Source organism: Lemur catta, chromosome 8 (assembly GCF_020740605.2).
Source record: "Lemur catta isolate mLemCat1 chromosome 8, mLemCat1.pri, whole genome shotgun sequence".
In the NCBI taxonomy this organism is placed as follows: Eukaryota; Metazoa; Chordata; class Mammalia; order Primates; family Lemuridae; genus Lemur; species Lemur catta.
Genome location: NC_059135.1, coordinates 100,500,266 through 100,526,021, shown reverse-complemented (window position 1 = coordinate 100,526,021; position 25,756 = coordinate 100,500,266). Strand labels below are relative to the sequence as shown.

At 38.7% G+C, this 25,756-nt stretch overlaps 1 protein-coding gene across 3 annotated transcripts in view; it reads right to left on the bottom strand.

The window, feature by feature from the left end:
* UGGT1 (UDP-glucose glycoprotein glucosyltransferase 1) overlaps nt 1-25,756 on the bottom strand; it is a 103,434-nt gene that overhangs the window by 11,451 nt on the left and 66,227 nt on the right. For 2 of the 3 annotated variants that reach the window (XM_045558867.1, XM_045558866.1), the window contains 13 exons: nt 22,643-22,738; nt 17,567-17,669; nt 16,389-16,468; nt 15,050-15,239; nt 13,839-13,997; nt 13,233-13,318; nt 11,965-12,049; nt 10,902-10,990; nt 10,210-10,314; nt 8,860-8,944; nt 7,715-7,897; nt 6,251-6,411; nt 5,033-5,147 (listed from right to left, as the gene is read on the bottom strand). In XM_045558867.1, the coding sequence (XP_045414823.1) occupies nt 5,033-5,147; nt 6,251-6,411; nt 7,715-7,897; nt 8,860-8,944; nt 10,210-10,314; nt 10,902-10,990; nt 11,965-12,049; nt 13,233-13,318; nt 13,839-13,997; nt 15,050-15,239; nt 16,389-16,468; nt 17,567-17,669; nt 22,643-22,738 (1,537 nt within the window). The remainder of the gene's footprint in view (nt 1-5,032; nt 5,148-6,250; nt 6,412-7,714; nt 7,898-8,859; nt 8,945-10,209; nt 10,315-10,901; nt 10,991-11,964; nt 12,050-13,232; nt 13,319-13,838; nt 13,998-15,049; nt 15,240-16,388; nt 16,469-17,566; nt 17,670-22,642; nt 22,739-25,756) is intronic. The other variant, XM_045558868.1, reaches the window with a different exon arrangement.

The window sequence follows — 25,756 nt, the reverse complement described above, 5'->3', positions numbered from 1 at the left end:
AATAAGAAAAATGCTACATACAAACATGTGGAATATAGCCAAAGTTCTACCAAAACAGAATTTGAAAATTCACACCCATGTTAGAAAAGATTAAAAAAATCATTAACTGAACATCTATCTCAAGAAATTGGGAAAAAACCCTAAAAAGTTAAAGAAACCAGAAGAAAATAAGTATTATAATAAAGAACAGAAATTAGTGAAATAGGCCAGGCGTAGTAGCTCACGCCTGTAATCCTAGCACTCCAGGAGGCCGAGGCGGGCAGATCGTTTGAGCTCAGGAGTTCGAGACCAGCCTGAGCAAGAGCGAGACCCCCGTCTCTACTAAAAATAGAAATAAATTAACTGGACAACTAAAAATACATAGAAAAAATTAGCCGGGCATGGTGGCATATGCCTGTAGTCCCAGCTACATACAGAGGAGGCTGAGGCAGGAGGATTGCTTGAGCACGGGACTTTGAGGTTGCTGTGAGCTAGGCTGACACCACGGCACTCACTCTAGCCCGGGCAACAGAGTGAGATTCTGTCTCAAAAAAAAAAAAAAAAAGAAATTAGTGAAATAAAAAAGAAATACATATAGAGGATCAAAAATGTTAAAAGCTGCATCTTTAAAAGAACTAATAAAACTGATTAAGTCCTGGTGAGCTGATCAAGGAAAAAAAGAGAAAGCACAAATAAGCAATGTCAGAAATATATTAATATTAAAAAAAAGAGGATATCAGTACAGATTCTACTTTTAAAAAGATAATCGGTATGATGGAAACATTCTGGCTGTTGATGTACATTTTTCAAAACCAATTAAACAGTACACTTAAGATCTCAGCATATCCCTGTATATAAATTATATCTCAGTAAAAAAAGATAATGAAAGGATACTACAAACAACTTAATGACAATATGTTAGAAAAGTTAGATACAACTTAACAAAAGTACTGATAAAACAAGTAAAAAGAGAAGTCCACAGTCCTATAACTATTAAGGAAATTGGAATCATAATTTAAACACAAAGAAAACTCTAGAATTTACCAGTGAATTCTACCAAACATTTAAGAAATAATGCCAATCTTACACCAATTACAGGTAACTGAAAAAGAACACAACCCAACTTATTTTATGAAGTTGACATGCCCTTGATATCAACCTTATAGGGATATTACAAGCCATGTCAGACAAAAACATAAATGAAAAAAATCTTAAACAAATACTACAAAAAGAACCCAGAACATATAAAAATGATAATAAATCATAACCAGGTTGGAATGTATATAATTAACAACTAATATTTAGGTATATAATTCACTATTTAGAATAAAAGAGAAAAATCCTATCATCTAAGCAGCTATCCAAAAGATATAAAATTCAACACAGGCCAGACATAGTGGCTCATGCCTGTGATTCCAGCACTTTGGGAGGCCAAGGTGGGCAGATCACTTGAGGACAGAAGTTCAAGACCAGTTTGGGCAACACAGTGAGACCCCGTTTCTACAAGAAATAAAAAAAATTAGCTGGGTGTGGTGGCATGTGCCTGTAGTCCTAGTTATTCAGGAGGATCACCTGGGCCCGGGAGCCGATGCTGCAGTGAGCTATGACTGCATCACTACACTCAGCCCGGGCAGCAGGGAGAGACCCTATCTCTTAAAAAAAAGAAAAAAGAAAAAAAAATTAACACAATAGATTTTTAAAAAGGAATAAAAATAACTTTCTTAATCCAAATGACAAGTATCTCCAAAGTCTGCAGCAATCATACTTATTGGCAAAATGCTGAAACTCCCTGTGAGTCAATGATGTCTGCTATCAACATTTCTATTCAACAATATGGAAGTCCTAGCAGATACAGAAAGCAAGAAAAATACGTTTTTTAAAGTGTAAGGTTGTAAAGAAAAAAGTAAACCTGTCATTATTTTTTTACCCTCTGTTGTTTTGCCAAATCATTGTTTTAGAAGATATGACTATATATACAGAAAATCTAGAAGTATAAACAAATTATTAGAATTATGAGTTTATAAGCAAGGTGGTTGAATACAGTGAATGAAAATCAACTGCAATTTTACATACAAGCAACACAAACAAGCTTTAAAAGTAACAAAGATGTATCAGGTCTCTACGAAGAAAACTGTATTATCAAAAGAAATTAAACATGACTGAAATATAAAATCCTAGCAAGTGTTTTTTCCCTCCTGAACTTGACAAGCTAATTCTAAAATATATGTGAGAAAACAAAACACAAAGAATACACTAAGACACTCTTGAAGAAGAATGAGGTGGGAGGACTTGATTTACTGGGAATCAAGATTTATTATAAAGCTACAGTAATTTAGATACCATAGTATGGGCATGAAGATAGACAAGTAGACCAATGGAACAAAACAGAAGGCCTAGAAACAGATCCATGCATATATGAGTACTTCATTTCCGACAACTATGGCACTGCAGAGCAGTATGTTTTGTTTAAAAAAAAATCATGCTGAAATAACTATGCACATACAAAAACGAAAGTTGAACTCTATCTCACACCATACATAAAACAAATTCCTAATGGAATATAGATGTGAATGTGAAAGGCAAAGTAATAAAACTCATAATAAAAGAGCATCTTTATGACTTCAGTAGGCTCAAAAAGCATTAACCATAAAGGAGAATACTGACCAACGGGACCACAAAAGACACTATTAACAGAGTCAAAGTGGGAAATTTTGCAACATATATAAGTAACAAAGGATTCACTACCAGTATATATACAGAATGTCTATAAATCAAGAAGGAAAAACCAAACAATCCAAATACTTAAACAAGCACTTCATAGAAGACAATATTTAAATAGCCATAAACATACAAAACAGTACTCAACTTTGTTATTAATTACAAAAATGCAAAATAAAACTACAGTGGAGAGTGATATTAATAAAGAGAGAAATTATAAAAAGGAACCAAACAGAAAATTTGGAGTTGAAAAATACAATAACTAAAATAAAAAATTCACTAGAGGGGTTCAACCACAGATTTGAGGAGGCAGGAAAAAGAATCAGCAAGCTTGAAGACAGGTCAATTGAGATTATCCAGCCTGAGGAGCAGAAAGTAAAAAGAATAAAAAAAAAAATAAGCAGAGCTGCAGAGACCTGTGGGACTCCATCAAGTATATCAGCATATGAATAATGGGAATCCCAAGAAGAGGGAAGGACAGAGGAAAGGGGAGCAGAGACACAGGGGCAGAAAGAATATAAGAAATAATAAAAACTCCCCAAATTTAATAAAAATATTAATCTACACACATCCAAGAAACTCAACGAACTCCAAGTAGAGTAAATTCAAAGAGACACACACCTAAACATACCATATTCAAACTGTCAAAAGAGAAAGAGAGAGTCTTGAAACCAGCACGAGAGGCAACTTGTCATACACAAGGGATCCTCAGTAAGATTAACAGCTAATCTCTCCTCAGAAACCATGGAGGCCAGAAGGCTATGGGACAAGATATTTAAGGTGCTGAAAGAAAAAAAAATCTGTCAAGCAAGATTCTATATCCAGTAAAACTATGCACCAAAAATGAAAGAGAAATTTATACATTCTCTAAGAGTTTGTAGTTGGTATAGCCACTGTGCCAGAAATGCTAAAGGGGGTCCTTTAGGCTGAAACGAAAGGACATTAGACAGGAACTCGAATGCCCACAGTGAAAGTACACAGATAAACATAAAAGTATCAGTGAGTTTTTTGTTTGGAACTCTTTTTGTTCCCTATCTATCTCCTTAATCATTATATTAAATGTAAATGGTTTAAACTCTCCAATTAAAAGCCACATTGGAATGCCAGCTCACACCTACCAAATTAACAGATTGACAATAATTATTAGTCAAAATATGGAGCAACAGAACTCTTAACACTGTTGATGGTAGTATAAATTAGAACTACTTTGAAAACTGCTTGAAATTGTCTAATAAAGGTAAAGATACATATATCTGATGCCCCAATGGTTCCACCTGTGTAGATGTATACACAATTGAAACATGTGTATATATGCCAGAATATTCATGGTAGCATTATCCACAGAAGTCAAAAACTGAAAATAACCCAAATGTAGAGTGGATAAATAAAATGTACCACTACACATAACAGCATAGATGAATCACACAACATAATGCTGAGCAAAAGAAGTTACACTGAAAAGAGTACATCTTTTATGGTTCCACTGAGATAGAGAAGAAAAAAATAGGCAAACTAACCTACGGTGTTTAAGAATACATGCTTAAATAGTAAATCTATGAAGAAAAGCAAATGCAGTGATTACCATAAAAGTCGGAAAGCTAGATATTTTTCTTAAGGATGAAGGGTGGTTTCTGGGATGGTGGTCATGCTCTACTTTTTGAACAGGATTTTGATAGAGGGGTAGTTGCTTTGTGATAATTCCTTGATGTATATGAATATGTATTTATGTATATTTGTTCTATGTACTTTTATTCATGGACACTGTATATCAGTAAAAGTTGACAAAAACTTTAAGGTAGACTTAAGCAAAACAAAATGCCTAAAGTACATGAAACCACGTATCTAAAACAAACTATAACCTCACCTCTGAAAAATGCTTTAGCACATTAATAAACAGTGATTCAGCGCACCTTCCTGAAATACACCATGGTTTCTGACATAGAATAAAGGGAAACTGTGACACTATATTCCATATTGTGAATCCTGAGCTATTTAGTTCCTACAGCAGAAAAACAAATTGACTCTAGGAGGCAGAGAAACAGACTCATCAGATTAGCTTGAGTACAAAATAAAAAGATAGGCAATTATTCAGAGAAGCAGCATCCTCCTCCATTTCTCTCCCCAACCAACATCAAGTCTACAATATTTTTCACTGCTGATATGCCTTCTTGTGAGATCAGATAAAATGTCTCTCACACACACATACCCCTTTCCATGAAGAAACAAGACACTGTTCTGAGAGAACAGAGAAGAAAGACACAAATACACTTCACTTTCTGACAGAAGATTGTATTTCTGTCACAGAAAGTCTTAACCATAAAAAACGGACACTTACTTGATCAAGATTTGAAAGGCTGTTAGGATCCTGACTCAGACCTTGGTACTGTCCCCTGAGTCTGTCACCAGCAGCTATTTTCCTAAACTTCTTCAGATCCACGACATACAGTGCACTGAATAGAGAAGACCCGTTTGTTACAACCAACCATGGATTATGACAAAAAAACTAAACCCACTGAATAATGGAATAAGTCACTAGACAAACATTTTGGCTTCTCTCTGAAAAGGTGAGCTGTAGCCCTACAGGAGAGTTAATGGTCAGTATGTGCTACTTCAACGATATCTGAGAAAGTCAATGCAAAATCCCTATTCTGCCACCAGTAGCTCACTTTCGTCACTGTTCCTTATTTAACTGCCTTCCAAAGGAAATAGTCTCTGACAAAAGATTTCTAGCAGCAGCAGAGTCAGTAATAAAAAGCTACAGTAACTGATAAATAACCATTAGTCGAGGATATCCTGATGCCTTAAATGTTAGAGGGGGAAACCCCCCCAGTGTTACAGCTCTCTTGGATAAGGAACGTACAGTATGAAACTGAAACCACCAGGCCCAGACATTTATCTCTGTACGTGCTGCTCTCTACAGCTCCCCAACCCTCCAAATCTTCCAAATCACACCTCTCCAGAGACGATAAAGGAGTGTTCATTAGAAATGCAATCAATGCATATACTGTTTGACCTAAGAGGTCTACTTTTAGGAATTTACTCTGCAAACACACCTGAAATATGCAAAAATAAGGTATTTGATAATTATTCATTGTAACGTATGTCATAGGAAAAGACTGTAAATAACATTCATACACTAGAATAATATGCAGCTGTAAAAAGGAGTAAGGTCCTTTCCTATATATTGATAATAGTAAGTTCTATAAGTAAGACATTAAGTTAAAAAAGCAGCTTACAAAACGGTGTAAATATGTAATATATTTTGTGTAAAAAAGAGTATACGTTCATAACTGTAAGAAATTCTGGAAGTACAGACAATAAATAGGGGAGGTTATCTATTGTGGGGGTGGGAACTGGGTAGGAGAGAGACAGGATTAGGAAGATTATTTATTGTTTATTTTTTATAATATTTATTTTTAAACCATATTAAGGTATTACCCACTCACAATCTCAAACTTAATTTAATTTGGGTTGATTTAATTAGCTTTCTTTAAATTAATTTTAAAGAAAGGAAAACTATACAACAGCGTGAGCAGCACTCCCTTCTCAGTACCTGATATGATACTTTCGCCCAGCTAAATGGCTGGCCCAGTACCCTGACTTCCAGAACCTGTAGCCATCCATTTCTCTTCGGCTGTCACAGAAAGGAGTATAGCCATAAGGGGCACCATCCAAATTGAAATCTCTTAACTCTTTCAGATCTGTTCGTACAATCTGGAGAAAAGAATATCAAAAGCCATTTGTTAAGCAACCATGCAGACAGCTCTAATGCAGTTTCCCTAAGATATAGAGTGCCTCACTGAAGGCAGCATGGAGGGCAGCTTAGCGGTCAACAGCACAGGGGCTGGCAGTGGACACAGCGTGAGCCTGCATTCCTCCACGTACCAGCTGGTTTCCCTCACTAACATGGGAGACCCTGACCTAGTACGTGGCACACAGTATTCCAAGTATTAAAAGGGAGTAGAAATAGAACACATCTAAATTGCTTAGTGTCTCTGTACCTTAGCTTCCTTATCTGGAGATAAGGACAGAACCTATCCCACGAGGCTGTCGGGAAGCTTACATCCGTTGCCACACAGGTGTGGAACAATGCCTTGCCTGTCTGCGTGCTCCACAAGGAATATATGTGGCTATGTTAGAATCAGGAGAGCAGATTTCAGGCTAAGCCAGCTGAGGGGAATTCCAAAGAGGGGGGTAAACCTTTGTCCAAATGATGTATGCACACATTACATTACTTGCACTCAGGTAACTGACTCGGGTTTCAGCCGGCTCAGGGTGAGGCGGAAGGCTGTAGGCAGAAGTGCATTTATGCTGTTTGAGTTTGTATACTCTAAAATCACAATGTGTTCCCTTTAATTAAGTCAAATCCTGACAGCTGGAAGAGAACCTGCCCTGCTCCCTATTACTGAGGCCAAGCATCCACTTGAGCTTCGTCTATCACCCGTGCCAGTAACACCCAGCTTTTGGGCAGATCACTGGAGATGATGGCGAGCACTGTTAAACCTTATTTTTTAACTTTTATGTTAAACAAATTAAGATAAAAACTGCATACATGATGTTACCACAATTATGTTAAAAAGACATAGGAAAGGAGATACATCAAATGTAAATTTAAAAAGTAATCACATCTGAGTGATACTTTTACATATTTTCTAAGTGTAAAATAAGCACATACTTTTCCATAACTAGAAAAATATCATTTAAAAAGGAAAAAGAAGTCTGTTGCCTTTAATACAAGCTATTAAAATCTGATCTTTAGCCTGAGTAAGAGCGAGACCCCATCTCTACCCAAAATAGAAAAAACTAGCTGGGCATAATGGTGCACACCTGTAGTCCCAGCTACTGGAGAGGCTGAGGCAGCAGGATCACTTGAGCCCAGGAGTTGGAGGTTGCAGTCAGCTAAGCTGACACCACTGCACCCTAGCTGGGGCAACAGAGCAAGACTGTCTAAAACAACACAAAACAAAACAAAACAAAACAAAACAAAACAAAACAAATCTGGCCTTTAAGAGTTTACCTGATCGGCATCCACAAATAAGAATTTGTCAACAACTAGTGGAAAAAGTACATCCAGGAAGAGGATCTTGTAACCCCAGATGATGCGCTGTTTTTCAGTTTGCTGATGAAGCCACCGGGGCCATTTGTACTGAACAAGCTCATACTGGAAATTGTATTCATTTGCCATGTAAGGTATAAACTCCTATTTTTAGACACAGGGAACAACAAACAATCATTTCCTCTGATTAAGAAAATTGCATTAACAATGTAAGATAACCACCATGAATGCAGCACAAATAAAACACATTTACCAAAACAGCAGTCTAACAAAGAATTGGCCCCAACCCATTTGTGACTACATAAAGGAATACATATAAACTTTTGTCAAATTCCCATTGCTTTTTGACTTCTGGTCACCAGATGAAATGACAGAAATCTTTAAGTTAAGGCTTTTAGATTTGTATCTGTGTGTGTGTGTTCGTGTTTAATACACATGAACTTTAAGTTCATTTGTCTAAACTTAATTTCAGTAAAACATTTATTGAGCTTGATTATAAGTCTTTCTCAAGACTAGGTCTAATCCAGGAAATAATGTAGGAAAATCAAAACTCGGGACAAATTTGTTGCCATTAATGAATAAGTCTTTCAAATTCTAAATACAAGTACTTCCAGGAGATCAGAATTGAATTAATTATCTAGGAGAGATGTTGCTGAATATATTAAATGCATTTAGTAAATTCCACAGAAAAAAAAAAGATGGAAATAAATCAATTTAGATGACAAAGAGTGGCTGATACAAACAAAGCAGAAAACTTTCCAAGTGTGCTGCCTGTTTTGCACAGATGAAGCATTATTTCTATATATCATCTGGTAGTGTTCATGATAAAATTAATCATTCTCTTCAATGTAAACCAATACAGACTCTTCTGCTATATTATCCAAGCTTCAAACAGTCATAATTTTGTGTTTTGTTTTATAACAACTGTTCCTCTCAAACAGACCAAGCAGGGAGAATAAAATCAACATAGAAATATGCAACTAAATTAGGGGATCCTAATAAAAGGAAAATTTTTCAAAGTATACAGATAAAACAAAACTAGTAAAAAAAAAATACTGTAAATATCTCCTTAATAAGAATGTTTGCCTGTTCCTTGTAAAACAAACCTTAAATGTGGGGGACAAATAATTCTTCAAGAACCAGAATTTCACAGGAGTCTTGGTATTCTTCAGCACTGATAGCATCATTATGCTGCCAAACACAAGCAAATAATAATAATAATAATTTTCCAATGTTTTTAACTGCAACAGCATTAAGTAGTGTCAATCACAAGACAGCTAAATGTTCTTCACAGCAGAGCTAACTGATGGCTCAATTAGGCAGAGAAAAAGACTTAGTGATGGGACATTGTACTTATCCCTGCTCATAAAGTTATCATTGGGAAAGAAGGGGCATTTCTTACCAATGTACTTAATTGACAGAGGCAAATGTTTTAATTCTGTTACACCTTTAAATAAACTGCTTCATGAATGGATATATTAATTACAGTTCAGATGAAAACCGGAGGCTGTAACCCCTGCCAAGTGCCAGCAGTGTGCGGTGCTGAGGGAAGTGGCAGTGTGTGGTGCTGAGGGAAGCGCGAGGCGAGCCCACGCCTGCTGCAGCCCGTGCGGGGTGCGGGGGGCGAGAGCAGGCAGAGGCAGGTGGGCGAGGGGTTACGGGCTCAGGATTCCCTACTTTGAAAACAAACAAAAACAAATTTTGAGTCAAGGAATTCAGTTAAATTCAGCTGTTACTATCATCATTATTTTAGCTCAGATATTATTTCTGAAAACAGGAGGGCTAAATATGAGTAAAACGACATTTTGATTATTTCCTATACTAGATCTGGGGCAAAAAATGAAAAGTGAAAAGAGCCCTGGCAATCAGGAAAGTCCCTCTCAGGCAGAGGTGCGCCTCCAGAGCCGAGCCTTTCCAATGCTGTGACAGGGGTTCCTGAGTGTCTTCCCTCCGGCCACCACATCAGCTGGCCCAAGCCTGCAGTCCCCCTTGGCTCTAGCTGTGTGACCTCTGGCAAGTCCCTTCACACTCTGGTGTGTTCATACGTGAGAACTAAGGTCTCTCCTGGCTCTAAGACCCCATGAATCTTTAGACGGCAGTGAAGTGTTGAGTGATTCTGTTCCCCTCCATGTTCTGTGTCAACCTCCAAATTTCTGGTTTAGGCAGCACTTGGTAGCCAAGTAAATGCCACTGTCTATACTGCGTGCAGTGGTGTGAATGGTCTACAGCCTTGTATTAATAATATCCACATGGAGGAATTTACTACATAGCTCAGCTTCATGGAGCTGACCAGAACAACACAAATACAATTACTTATGGCAAGCTATTCACAGTCCTCAGGAGTGCTTCAAACACACAGAAGTATAATGGGCAGAATCCAACAAAACTTTTTCTCCCCAAATAAGAATACTGTGACAAATGCATCCACATATACCAAAATAATCAACAACACTAACCGAAGAAATCTTTCATAGAGATGACCAGATGCAACGGAGAAAATATTAATTATGTCATCTTTATCTTGTTTTACTTCCTCAGTCTTCTGTCCTCCTGTAAAGCCCCTATAACAATAAAGGTAAAAACAAGGTCACTTGAAATGTTGGTACGGACGCCCAGGCCTTTAAGGAGAGAGGAAAGAGACGGTGCCTTCTTTCCCTCCCCCACTCCTTCCCTAGAGGGTGGGGTGAGCCAGAGCAGTCCCAAGGCAACCCTCGCGCCCCGGGACAGAGCACAGGCGGACAGAGCACAGGCCGGCAGAGCCAGCCACAGGGTACCAAGGCAAATGCTCACTCCAAGACGCTGCGCTGCTTTGGGAACAGACTGAACATGGGCTGTGCCACAGAATGTAATTTCTACAACAGGAAGTAAACTGAGCAATTACCAGTCAACCCTCCAAACAGCACACAACCCAATAAGACTCAAGTATGGAACAGAAGCAATGTCACCAGGAGGAGGAGATATTACCCTCTTTTAGTTAATCATGTGGAAAACACCCGTCTACTCCAAATACGAGAGTGCGAGATGTGGCTGCACAAAGCAAAATGTAAAAGGCTCAGACAGAATTACAAGAGTCAAAAAGGAGGGAGGATGGATGGAGCTTGTAGCTCAGTTTTTTCTTAAAAGCACTTTTTTCATGATGCCAATTTACCATTTGAAGGAGTCCCAAAATCCAGACTCATTCTCATTTGTTCCATCACTCAGCAAGTCTTCATTCACCATGTCTGCCTTCTTCTGAACCTGCAATCATATATGATAAACATCTTATTCCTCTTGGTAGTCTAAAAGGCACAATTTTCACTGGATGTACACTGTGAGTACGGTCAACAACAGGGAATTATCAATCACTTCTTCCACAAGCAGGTACAACCGCACCTAGAGTCTCAAAGTATTCAACAGAAGCATTTTCTTTGGGATGCTCCCCCCAGAAACTTAAGTGAGAAGACATCAATCTCTTTTATTAGACAGTAGCCATTTTCAGCTTGCAAAATGGGCAAAGAACCTCAAACTCAACTGTGTAGGAAATACAGTCTGAGTGGAATGAGCAGCACATTTGCAGACAGGCAGTGTTAGGGGAGGGCGCTGCCTGCCAGGGCCCCAGCTGTCAGGAGGGAGGCATTTCACGTCACGAGCTTTTTTCAGGATTCTCTAGCACAGGCAGGCTGAGTCTTCTCGGTAGCACAGTGACCATTTTTCTGCTCAACCATCTGTGGCCTACTTTACATTTCACTGCATGTGATGATCATTCATTTCATAATATATTTTACATTAAGTTAAGGCACTAAGAACTTCAAAATTCTGAGAACACTAAGTAGAAGTGAGAAGAAATTAAAGTACCATTTTATTGTTGTTGAAATTTTCACTGGCATTCCCCAATATTCTGAGAATAGAATCATCGATAATTCTATTAATTGTGGCTATATAAAGCAACACTGCAGCCATGAGAACATTTTATGTAAAATGGGACTTGCATTGCTCACTGAGATTACCCAAAAGGTGCAATCTCTCAGTTAAAGAAAGTCACACACTGACATTTATTAATACAAAGACATTTTGCCTTAAAGCAGCATTTCTGCAATTGCTACAGTTAATTCCAAAAGGAGTCTTGGGGTGCTCTCAAGATACGTATTTTTATATAGTAGCTACCAAACAACAGAATACTGCTACTTATAGCAACTATAAAAGGGTGGCTGCCTTAGCATACCAAAACTCACCTTCACTTTAATAATTTTGCTTTTGAAGTTGTTGAGGACAATAACAACCTCATCAGCATCAGGAGGAGAATCTGTACCGTCATGGCTTAGAGAGACAAGCAAGAGAGATATCACAATCACAACTCTCAAAATGCAGTAATGGTCTCATAGCAATCTGCCATATTTGTACATCGTCTTTCTCATAAAGAAGTTTTTCAGAACAAAAAACTTTCTTTTTCTTTTGGTTTTTTTTTTTTTTTTAGAGACGATGTCTCACTGTATCACCCAAGCTGGTCTTGAACTCCTGGGCTCAAGCTATCCTCCCACCTCAGCCTCCCAAGTAGCTGGAGCTACAGGCACACGTCACCACACCAGGCTAATTTACTTAGCTACTTAAGTTTTTTAGAGATAAGGTCTTGCTATGTTGCCTATGCTGGTAGAACAAATCACTTTCTCACAACCTGAAGGAAGCCCCTTCAAGCTACAAAGAAGCACCTGTTAAAACCTTTACCTTCATACACAGTGCCTGCCCGAACTTCCCTGTGAGTCCTCCTTCAAATTACCCATCACCAGGGAGAGGCCCCAGGCATGGCGAGTGTGTGGTGAGCGCTAAATAGCCGTCTGTGTTCACAAGGTGTGAGCCACGCACGGCGGCCTCAGTGAAGGAGCAGGGCAGGATGGGCCACCCTGAACCACCACTGGAACCCCAGCACTCCGCCCTCTGACTGAACAGTGCTGAAAGCACTGTCCTCCTCTCTCCTCTGCCGGGAGCCACTCAGGCAGTTGATTGAAGGTCCTGTACTCAACCCGGTGCCTTCACGCTGTAAGAAGAGCTATAACAAGCTCTATTGGCAGGCACAGAGGAGCAGAGAAGGGAATATTAAAAATGTTTCTCTACTAATCCACAGTAATGACGAAAATTTTCAGTCACCAAATTTCAAGGTGCAGAAAGTCACAGAAACAATAGGAATTCACTATATTTGCTGTCGTCTAGCAGACAGCAGGGTTCCAAGGCAAGGTACGATTCTGACGGGAGAGCCCTGAAGTCTGAAACACTCAAGAGACTGGCAATGTCCACCTGGGAAGCACAGGAGGACAAGAGCCCTAGACAGCCAGGACGGGAGCTGGGGGCACCACATTTCTGGGTGGAACAAAAGCATTGTTTCACCACACACACAACTGCAAATGAAATTCACGATGCCTCGCTAACTGCCCGAGTAGTAGTCAGTCAGAGCTGGTTCTCATTTCAAAATGTTCTGGAGAAATGTACCTGCCTCACTTAATCCTACCTGTAGATTCTATAAATATCTTCAGAGCGTCCCTTCCTGAGTCTGAGAATCCAAGCTCCTGGGTTGGCTTTTAGCTGAAAGTAGCCCTAGAGCAAGAAGAAACACCAAATTTTAGTTCTCTTCAAAACACCAAAATGCCGTTTCTGAGGGATAGTTACTTCTTCTTCTGAAATATCAGTCACTTATAATGTAGACAAGATAGTAAACAAATCAGTGCAACTCTCTTAAAAAAAAAAACAAAACTACACATTAGAAACTCTAGCAAAATGCAGGCCAGTCAAGCCAAGAAGTCTGCCTTTTATCTGTACTTCAGAGAAGAATCAACGTGTGATGTGTGAATAAGCTGTGAACATCCAAAGAAAAGAAAAAGGCAGTCAGCTCATGAGCAATCCATTTTCAGGGACAGAATATCCCATCAGGTTTTTCTTTTAAGCTGACGTGTAATTCTAACCTACAAATTTAGCTGAACTAACGTTTTTTATATAGACCAAATTCAGTCAATTATGAATTTTAATCTCACTCTGTGGTTAAGATTGCTCCATCATAAACTGTAGTGTCCAAACTAATATAACTACAGTATCAGTATCTGAAGAACTAATTCTTTACCAGATTGGCCATAACAATGGTATCCACGATGACGGGGTTGGCTGAAGTTCCTAAGGTAAACTGTAGTCCTCGGGGGGGTTGGCCTGTGGTGATGTCATAGCAATGACCTTCCAGTAACAGGTACTCCAGCTCATACTCGGCAGCCACTATGCTGTCCACCTGCAATATCAAAATTAGTCTCTTGAAGACTACTCAGCAACAACATAGATAAACCTGAAAAGCATTTTGCAAAATGAATGAAGCAGACAAAAAGGATTTATTACACATATTGGATATTTTAAGAACTTTGAGAAAAGGCAAAACTATAATGACAGAAAACAGATCTTGTTGCCTGAGACCAGGGGTGAGGGAAAGGGATTGCCTGCGAAGGGATACAAAAGAACTTTTTTGGGGTGATAGAAATGTTTTGTATTTTGACTGTGGTGCTGGTGAATGACTGCATACAATTATAAAAACTGGGTTGGAAAGAGAAAGGAGAAAAAACAGTAAGGAGGTCATTCCAAAAATACAGATGAGAGGACAAGATTCTAAACATTGTTGAAAGAAATTAAAGAACTAAATGGAAAGATATATCCCATATTCATGGATCAGCATAAAAATGTGTACTCAATGTTCATAGCACCGTTATTCATAATAGCCAAAAAGTAGAAACAACCCAAATATCCATTCATGAATGGGTAAATTAAACGTGGTATATTCATACAATGGAATATTATCTGGCAATTAAAAAAATGAAGTACCCATGCATGCTACAACATGGATGAATCTTGAAAACCATTTGTTAAGTGAAGGAAGCCAGTCACAAAAGACCACATACTGTATGATTCTATTTAGACAAAATTCAGAATAGGCAAATCTACAGAGAGAGGATGCAGATCAGTAGTTGCCATGGGCTGGAGAGAACGGGGAGTAACTTCCACGGGGTATGGAGCTGCTTCTGGGGATGATGAAAACATTCTAAAATTAGATCACGGTGATGGCTGCACAATTCTGTGAATAAATAAAACCTCTGAACTATATACTTTAAAGGGGGAAATTTTATGCTACATGAATTATATATGAATAAAGCTGTTATTTTAAAAAGTATCATATCTGAACACTAACGTCTCTGAGGCCCATCTAGACTGCGATTCAATCTGTTCAAAGTCTACCACTACATCATACATAGTTTTTATACACAATTAGATATTTGGAAACAATGATAGTCTTACCTCTTCTAAATAAATATTATCAAGATCATATGGCGTTCTCACAGATTCTACCATCCAACTCTCAGGTGTGTTCAAATTTAGAGTAAACAGTGGAGACTGAGGCATATCCAAAAATTTTGCTATTGGACCCTTAGCAAAGCTATTGTCTGAAGTGAAAGAAATCTCTGGTTCTAAGACATAACGGTAAAAGCTGCAATTAAAAAGAAAGGTGTTAGATTTTTTTCTATGTGGCCATGGTCTTAGAATTTATGCAGTTAAACTACTGGCTTAAAACAAACTAGATTTGGAGGGGGGTATCCTTCCAAATTGGTAAAAGCATTTCCAAAATCATCTTTTGACCTAAGATTGTCTCCTGCAGTTGCTACAGGACTGAGGGAGGGCCATTCCTTCACGAGCATGGCTGCTGTTAGGGCCATAAGCATTTCCTAAGTACATTTCTCCCTTTGGGAAGAATTCATTTTTCTCTTAAAACTCAAGTCATAAATACTGATTGGGTTCTCAGACTATCCCTGAAAACACTGTAATAATTTAAACATTTCTCCCATACAAGGATGATGATGGAAGCTGGAAACCCTGTGGTCACTTGCAAACATTGTTTCCTTTTTTTTTTTTAATTAATTAATTTTTTTTCCCTGAATCTTACAGGGTACAAACGCTTTTGTTATATAAATTGCCTTTGCACTGCCAGAATCACAGCTACAAGCGTGCCCATCCCCCAGACAGCATGTTCCACAACCATTAGGTGTGAATTTAGCCATCCCCTCCTCTCCCCTCGCACCTGCCAGACACCCGATTAATGTTACTTCCATATGTGCATATGTGTTGATCTACTAGTACCAATTTAATGGTGAGTACATGTGGACTGTTTCAATACACTTAGAAGCTAAACTGTAGAACACAGTATATTTCCAAGGTAAGAATTTCCCATAATCACAATATATGCTACACTATTTATTGCTTTTTGCATTACTTTTTCCATAAATGACCATTCCAAAGCTCTTAACAGTATATAGCTAAGCCTGTCCTCTTTTTTGAGATAACTGCAAAGAAGCCTAAGCAAGCTTCCTCTTACATATTCCAACTTCAAATGACTATTCTTCTTTTAAGATGAAAAGCACAAATGCAAGTAGCCTGGGTTAATGCCACCTCAATGCTCCCATGCCCAGACTATCTTCTAGAATTTCAGACCAGAGCAAGTATTTGGCAAAACTGAACATTTAGTAAATGACCTTTCAAAAATGATGTTCACCTATAAACCTGTTTGATCCTTTAGCATTCGATATCAGCCTTCAGATTCGGTACCATTTTTTCAATTGTTTTCTTAAATATCATGTTTTACCTTTTTAAAGGCATGTCAGAAAGTTTAGATTGGCAGTTCATAAATACTCTCAGATTCATGTTTATCAGCTGAGTCAAAACCTAAAAGAGCAAACCAGATGACAAAATATTTAAATTTATTATTCACAAATTGATTACTTAACACTGAGTAAATAATAAATTATACAAAGTATTCTCTTTTAAGAGAGAACATTTCTTAATATCTCAAGAAAAGATATAAGGATAATAACTGCCATAAAGTTTACAGTGCAGAAATTTCTGGAAATCACACTAGTGCAGAATCTAAATCACACATACATGTGACTTGGCCAAAAAGTAGGGAAGTTGGCTACTGCAAATCACTGCCCCTCACATAAAGAAATTCAACACATGGCTGTGGGGAAGCAAAAGGAAAACATAAGGACTCATCATCAAAGCTCACATTAAAGGATATAAAACACACACATATAAATACCCAGAAAAAAGGTTAGGTGATTATATAGCAATAAAAATGTTACCTTAAAGAAATATAACTAAAAGAAATGTTATGGCGACTGTGTTGTCAGAGCTTTTAAATATCCTTAAAATTGTTAACAAGTTATTGGTGTTTAAAAGATATGCCATGACAAAAATCCATGGTAGTTATTAAAAAAGGAAAACGAAAAAGAATTCATTTATACCTCTTTGCCATTATAAATTAAAATACAGCATAGATCAACTTAATTCAAAGATGTTTTGCTCTAGGCTGGGGTGTGGTTGCACCTGCCTGTAATCCTAGCACTCTAGGAGGCCAAAGCAGAACAATCACTTGAGTACGGCGTTCAAGGCTGCAGTGAGCTATGATCGAACCACTACACTCTCACCTGCGTAACAAAGCAAGACTCTGTCTCTTTAAAAAAAAAAAAAAAAAAGACGTTTTGCTCTAAATGAGGATGTTAACCATTTTTTTTCATTACGTGAGGCAGCCAACCAAACTAGCACCAACTTCCTAAGGTTATGACACCATCATCAATCTTTATGAAGACTGCTCTGCCCAGGGTGCTCTGTAACATTGTCCACTGCCCTTGGAAGATGGCTAAGGAGAAGTGAAGCTCTCAGAGAACCACGGAGATGCTAAGGAGAAGTGAGGCTTTCAGCGAATCACAGAGATGCGACTCCTTCAGATAAAGGTGCTCTGAACTGCTTCTGCACCTGTCTTACCAAGAGCAATGGGGCAAGCCTCTGCGCTTCTCTGGTGACAGGGTCAATGACAGCCACCACGTCAAAGTATGTCTCCCCTTCCTTCGGCCTCAGTTTTACGGCACTACAGAGATCAAAAGGACAAAACATTAACATGGAGAAAACAGGAAACAAAGTTAAGCTGTAGCTTTTTTGGTCCAACATAAACTATCAGCCTTCTCAGCATTTCAAAAAACTTTAGATTTAGAGCAACTACGCTACAATGGTGGCCAACTATGTGATTGTCTACCCCAAAGACTGCAAAACTCTAATAACTCAGGCTCACTTGAAATGGACTGAAAGATTTGTGTACAGACAGAGAGGAAAACCAGCTTGAAATTATATTTAAGCAAAAACTGTTAAAAGCTACTCGTGGTAGCTTCTGATAGTTATTGATTATTTATACCAATTTTTTATTTCCTGGCAAGAAGAATACGAGGAGAGAAGGAATAAATCAATTTTTAAAAAATAATAAGAGAAACTTAAGAACATTCCAGAAAAACCTCAAAACAGAGAAAAAGGAAAAATACAACCACAAAAATCTCACTATCCCAGCCCAATCACTTAGCTGTATCTGTATATAATCCTTTCTAGATACTTGTATAAAAATTAACTGTAATAACCACAGAATATTAGCAATTTTAAAACAATTTCCTTCCCTCCCCCACCACTTTAGCATAGAGATTTGCACACACTGTTACAGGAACAAGCATCCTGAATAAGAAATGATATTTTATTTACTGAATGAATCTGCCATAGTTTACTTAAGCTTTACTGCTGGACATTAAGATGGCTTTTGATCTCTAAACAATTTGTGCTTCCAACTTTCTCCATATTTAGAAATTTCTTTAGGCTCAAAGAAGTGCTGGATACGAAATTACGGAGTCATAGGATATAAATATTTTTGTGGTTAATATGTACCGTCAGCCACATTTCCTAAAGAACTAAACCAATTTATGAGGCCAAAAAAAAATAATTTAATCACATACTTGTCAGCAAGTTATACATATTTTGTCAGGTCTTAATAAGTGAACAGCGAGGGCTGATTAGGCTTCAGTTTGTACCTCTAGGGTTTTGGGGGAGAACACTCATCTACCCCAATGGAGCTCCCTGTGAAGGCACACTGACGTAGGGGACTTAGGTGGAACAGGGGCCTCTGACGCACTTTAAAAAGAATCAACTTGAAAGAATTTAAAACTATACCCAATTTTCCAAAATCATTAATTGCTTAAATCAATACTTTGTTCTGAATGATACTTTAATGTGGCTTCGTTACTGCTACTCCGCTATGATCTGCTATGCGAGAACATTTATCCAATAGGATGAGTACAAAAGTAAAACACGAGACAGAATATAACCAATAAAACTGGGTAACTATAGTTTAGACAATGATGAAGATTATTTCAAATCTTAACTGCTTTGGAAATACTCATTGAAATAGCATTCTGGGCTGGGCGCAGTGGCTCACGCCTGTAATCCTAGCACTCTGGGAGGCCGAGGCAGGTGGATCATTTGAGCTCAGGAGTTCAAGGCCAGCCTGAGCAAGAGCAAGACCCCGTCTCTACTAAAATAGAAAGAAATTATATGGACAACTAAAAATACATATAGAAAAAATTAGCCGGGCATGGTGGCACATGCCTATGGTCCCAGCTACTCGGGAGGCTGAGGCAGGAGGATCACTTGAGCCCAGGAGTTTGAGGTTGCTGTGAGCTAGGCTGATGCCACGGCACTCACTCTAGCCTGGGCAACAGAGTGAGACTCTGTCTCAAAAAAAAAAAAAAGAAATAGCTTTCTGGCTGTGTCAGTGCACAGGTTTTCACTCTCTGATATAACAATTCCAGATTCAATCAACTGCCAATGATTATTCCAATACAACAAAACTTTTTTACTCCCATACAACTGCTCTCGAAGTGTGGCTCTAGACCAGCAGCATCAGCTTCACCTGGGCACTTGTTAGACGCGCTCTGTCAGGCTCCAACACAGACTTACTGAATCAGAAACTCCGGGGACAGGTCCAGCAATCAGCATTTTAAAAAGCCAAAATTTGAGAGCCACTGCCCTAAAATAATCTGCACCTCCACCTCTCTGCTACTCTAGAGGGAGCAGCATATTAGAGAATAGCATTATAGAAACGCTCACAGTGAACAAGAGGAAGAGTCTCAAACAAGGCTCTACATTGGAGTGTAACATCTGATCAGGCCTGCCCGAGCCAGGTCTGGGCACAGGTTCATGTTCTGAGCCAGCACAGTGTTCTAGGTGACCAGCAGCAGGCCTACCCCAAAACTGACTCTGTGAGGTCCTCTACTCACCTCCACGTCTCTACAACAAAAAGATGGCAAGACAAAAACCAAAAGAGGAATATTGGGTGGAAACAAGAACAATATAAATACATAAAGTATCATGTTTAAATACACTTGCTGTACTGGTCAGAGAAAGGGCCAAAATAAAGCCAAAAGTAACAGAGACAGGTTGAAGATTTGGAGCTTATACACATTTGCCTAGGGTGAGCAAATGGCAAAGAATACTGTGCTTCACCAAGTTACTGTACACAGGAATGATCTGGGGACTTGGCAAGCTGTAGGCGCTGCTGACTCAGCAGGTCTGGCATGGGCCCAAAGCCTGCACTTCCAACAAGCACCCACACGATGCCCTGCTGCTGGCCCATGGACCACACTTTGAGGGCAAGGGTGTACCTAAATGACAGTTCAGACCTTTTTATTTCTAGCATAAATGAGAAACTTCTGATTTAAATATAACAAACACTCGTTCGACTAACATAATCCCATAACAATTTCTCAAACTATACTTATAATTTATCATAATAGAATTTGTAATTATGGCATTTTAATGATATAAAATTCATGGAGACTAGGGAAGAGGCCTTTGCTCAGGTCTTGGCCATGAAAGGCAAAAAAAATGTTAGGTCAATTGGGAAATATTTCCCGCGAGATAGTGAGTTAATTCCTGAAAATACACAGACTGTTGAAAAATGGGTGCAAATCTGGATGCTGATGGCAAAATTCAACAAGGATTAGCTCGGAGTCACAGAAGTCTCCCCCAAGTGGCAACATAAGAAATTAGGAGACACAGCCAGTGCAAACAGAGAGGGTCTGCATTGCAGCCTGCCATCATCAAATAGTCTGACCGCATAAATCTGATCCCTGTAAGGATTGGCTATAAAAAAACAAAGGACCACTAAAACAAAGTCCAATCCATGCCAGGTCAGAATCACAGAGGAGCAGGACAGGCATCCGTGGTTCACTCAACCCTGGGAATTCTGAGGTGCAATCAATACATGTACTTTCCAGGTAAGACAAGGCCCACATACATTAACTGTGCAGGGTTCTCCTAAATGATTTAATCTAAGTTTAATCATGAGGAAACAACCGAGACTGTGGAACATTCCACAAGACAATTGGCCTGGACTCTTAAAAAGGGTCAATGTCATAAAACGCAAAAGACAACCCTGCCCGTACCTGGCCCCCAAAAAGGGCAGGGAATTCTTCAAGATTAAAGGAGACTAAAGACACACAACTAACCACAATGTGTGACCTTGACCAAATCAAACACAAAAGATGGCTGTAAAAGGTCATTACTGGCTGGGCGCGGTGGCTCATACCTGTAATCCTAGCACTCTGGGAGGCCAACGCAGGCGGATTGTTTGAGCTCAGGAGTTCGATAACAACCTGAGCAAGAGCGAGATCCCATCTCTACTAAAAATAGAAAGAAATTATATGGACAGCTAAAAATATATATAGAAAAAATTAGCCGGGCATGGTGGCGCATGCCTGTAGTCCCAGCTACTCTGGAGGCTGAGGCAGGAGGATCGCTTGACCCCAGGAGTTTGAGGTTGCTGTGATCTAGGCTGACGCCACGGCACTCTAGCCCGGGCAACAGAGGGAGACTCTGTCTCAAAAAAAAAAAAAAAAAAAAAAGTTCATTGCTGAGACACTGGAGAAATGTGCACAGGGACTGTATATTAATACTGCCATATCAAGGTTAAATTTTTGAGATATGCTAACAGGACTGTGGAGAAAGTCCTAATACTTGGGAGACTTATGTTGAAGACTTTAGGCATGTTATTTCATGATGTTTTCAACATACCTTCAAATGGTGCAGAATACAATGAGTGCATGTGTATACACAAACATATAAATAAACGTTATAAGGACTACACATGCACACAGATGACAGAGATAAAGCAATGTGGCACCACAACAATTGGTGTAGGTGAAAGATATCTGGGTGTTCACTGTAATGGTCTCTCAATTATCTTTACTTTTTAAAATAAAAAACTGAAGAACAAAAAGGCAAGGACTTCCTCATAATGCTAAACTTATTTTTGTTTTATCAAAAACAAAAGTTTTTAATAAAAAATGAGTATGAGAAGTGCCTTAATAATCTGTTTATTCTTGAATATAAGAAAATCACAACTGGTCTGTTTCATTAAATGCTGTTTTCTTTTTTTTTTTTGAGACAGAGTCTCACTCTGTTGCTCGGGCTAGAGTGCCCTGGCATCAGCACACAGCAACCTCAAACTCCTGGGCTCAAGTGATCCTCCTGCCTCAGCCTCCAGTGTAGCTGGGACTACAGGTATGCACCACCATGCCCGGCTAATTTTTTCTATATATATTTTTAGCTGTCCATATAATTTCTTTCTATTTTTAGTAGAGACCAGGTCTCGCTCTTGCTCAGGCTGGTCTCGAACTCCTGAGCTCAAACGATCTGCCTGCCTCAGCCTCCCAGAGTGCTAGGATTACAGGCGTGAGCCACCACGCCCGGCTCATTAAATGCTATTTTCTACCAAAAGGATGCACTCAGAATTATTTCAAAATTATTTAGAAATAAACATCAATTTTCATGCAAGTGAGATCTGTATATGAATTTTACATTTGAATACAAATACATATATACATGAAAACTGTACACCAAACAAGCGTTCCATTCCTATAGAACTAATATACAAACATTATATGGAACAATAAAGGAGCTGAGGTAAAGGCAAACTTAAGAGTTTAATGTTCAAGAATATGAACAAAATCAACATTAATTCTATACCTGTGTCTGTCTTCAAAAAACTGGTACTCAATTCTTGCATCTCCTTTTGGTTGAGCTGACAGGAGAGCATCCACCTTCATTACCAAGTCACTTGCCCTGAAAGATGAGGTTAGTGAAATCTTAGCATCTCTTTAACCACAGGTTTTCATATGCCAAACATATTAGCCCAAATACTGAATGCTGACAAAATGGTTTCAAGAAGGCAAAAGCTCTGTTTTGACAAGCATGAGAAAGAATATTGATTTTGTAAGTAATTAGGTGTATAACTTTGAGGAAGTTAGTCATTTTTCCACACATGAAATGGAGACAGCACCTGTTTTGTAAGACTCTTGTAAATATTGTGCTGGTGAAACTTATTAAGCACCTAGTACAGGGCCCGGCCCTTAACAGGACTGCCAATATTATTTATATTCTCCCTCACCCTCTGAAATAACTATTACTTTTTATGACAATTAGAGTAATAATTCACTGGAAAAACATTCAGGAAAATAAACACAAAGGAGAAAGCTGAGATTACATATAATATCATAATCAAGAAATAAGCTATGATATTTTGGTTCATAATTCTTCTCTATTTTTAAATGTATATAAACAAAAGTAGGATTACAGTATTTAGTCACCTGCTTTTTCACTTACAAATACATTATAAAATCTTTTGGTTAGTTAAAAAATACAAGGGTATATCAACATTTTTAACGACTGCATAATATTATATTTATGGATACACCATAATCTATTAAATCAACCAGCTACTGAACATCTATATTGTTTCCAATTTCACTATTACAATCAACATTTCAGTAAACAACTTAGAATAGCATTTCTATTATTCCCACCCCTTCTAAAATTGATTTCTAACCAAGGAAGATCTTGAACTTAATCATGAGCCTGAAAAACATGCTCTAATTTGCTGAACTGAAGACTAAATCCTAAATAAAAATTTTAAAAGAGCATTTGTGAATATATTTAAATTCTTTTTTTTTTTTTTTTGAGACAGAGTCTCATTCCGTTGCCCGGGCTAGAGTGCCGTGGCGTTAGCCTAGCTCACAGCAACCTCAAACTCCTGGGCTCAAGCGATCCTCCTGCCTCAGCCTCCTGAGTAGCTGGGGATTACAGGCATGCGCCACCATGCCCAGCTAATTTTTTCTATATATTTTAGTTGTTCAGCTAATTTCTTTCTATTTTTAGTAGAGACAAGGTCTTGCTCTTGCTCAGGCTGGTCTCGAACTCCTGAGCTCAAACAATCCACCCGCCTCAGCCTCCCAGAGTGCTAGGATTACAGGCGTGAGCCACCGTGCCCGGCCTATATTTAAATTCTAATGAAGCGTATATATTTTCTCTTTGAACCGAACAACTATATCATATTACCTCTTTTGGTTCAACTTCTCAATACTAACTCCAAATACACATAATAGAGGCCCATTTGCATCCTGTGATGTGTCAACATGGTCACAAAACACATTAAGGGATGTGGACTGGGTGACCAGGACGACATGAAATTCCCTAAAGGCTCCTAAAGTACCATGATCAAAGAGCACAGTGCCAGGCTTCAGAAAGCTCAGGACAACCTTGTGACTACAGGCTGGGTCAAAAATGAAAGCTGTGGCTGTAACAGGGAGCCAGTCCCAGATGGAGTAGCTCTGGCACTAATGAAAACCCAAGGCAGGAAAGGTAATTCTGGAAAGCCTAAGAATTTTAGCATGGGACTTTTGGCAGCCCCATGACTACCGTGTTTCCCTAAATCCACCCAGGACAGACCCAGAACCATCTCCGGTTGGCACAAGGCAAGTCTCGTAGGCATAGTCTGGCAATTATATAGTCCACAAAGCCTCCACACAGAGAGGGAGTGGCCCAAAGAGACGCCACACCAAGCCTATGCCTGTGACAGGGTTGCTTCCAGTCACCAAGTACCTCCCGGCCTGCATCAGGGAAGCATTTCCCAGGCCGGGACAAGAGGCATCACTCAAAAGCTGCTGAGGTAGGAGGAGCCGCCTCATCTGAAGCCCTGGTATTGGCTTAAAGTAAAAAAGATTTCTAGGCTGTGCTGGGGGAATTGCTTCAGGCCAAGAGTTCAAGACCAGCCTGGGCAGCATAACAAGACCCTGTCTCTACAAAAAGACAAGAAAATTAGCTGGACATGGTGGCATGCGCCTATAGTCCTAGCTACTTGGGAGGCTGAGGTGGGAAGATCATTTGAACCCTAGAGTTCGAGGTTACAGTGAACCATGATTGCACCAATGCTCTCCAGCCTGGGCAATAGAACAAGACTCTCTTAAAAAAAACAAAAAGAAAAGAAAAGAAAAAAAGATTTCTTCCCACATTGCCCAAGGCTTAGCAAAGGGACTACTTTGACAGCTATTGAAGTCAACACTTCACTAAAACATGAATCTTGAACTCTGCAGCATGATGGTGTATAAAAAAGATGAAGGGAAAAAAACAGGAGAACTTTAAAATTTTAAATCCTCCAACTATACATCAAAGTACACTTCTCTATGGAATGGCAGAAAATATTTGTAAACCATATATCTGATAAAGAATTGATATCCAGAACGTATTCAAAAAAACTCCTATAACTCAACAACAAAAAACACCAAGCAACCCAATTAAAAATGGGCAAAGGACCTAAACATTTTCCCAAAGACACATAAATAGCCAATCTGCACACGAAAAGATGCTCACCATCACTAATCATTAGAGAAATGCAAACCAAACCTCAAAGAGAAACCACTTCACACTGATGATGATGGCTATTACAAAAAAAAAAAAACAGAAAAAAAACAAGTACTGGTGAGGACGTAGGAAAATCAGAACCCCTGTGCACTGCTGGTGGGAATGTAAAATGGTACAGCCACTGTGGAAAAAGACATAGTGGTTCCTCAAAAAATTAAACATAGAAATATATCCTCTAACTATGTATTCAGTTGATATTTAATGCAGAAACTAGGTAAATATGACAAAGGGCTCCAGTTAGATAGCAGGTATATGGTCCATTCAAACAATTTATTTTCTTCCATTAAGAGATATAACACACTAATATGCTTTAGATCATAACACTGAAAGAATTAAAATTAAAAGCTATCATTGAGGATCCAAGAGAAACAACTCAGTATTCTG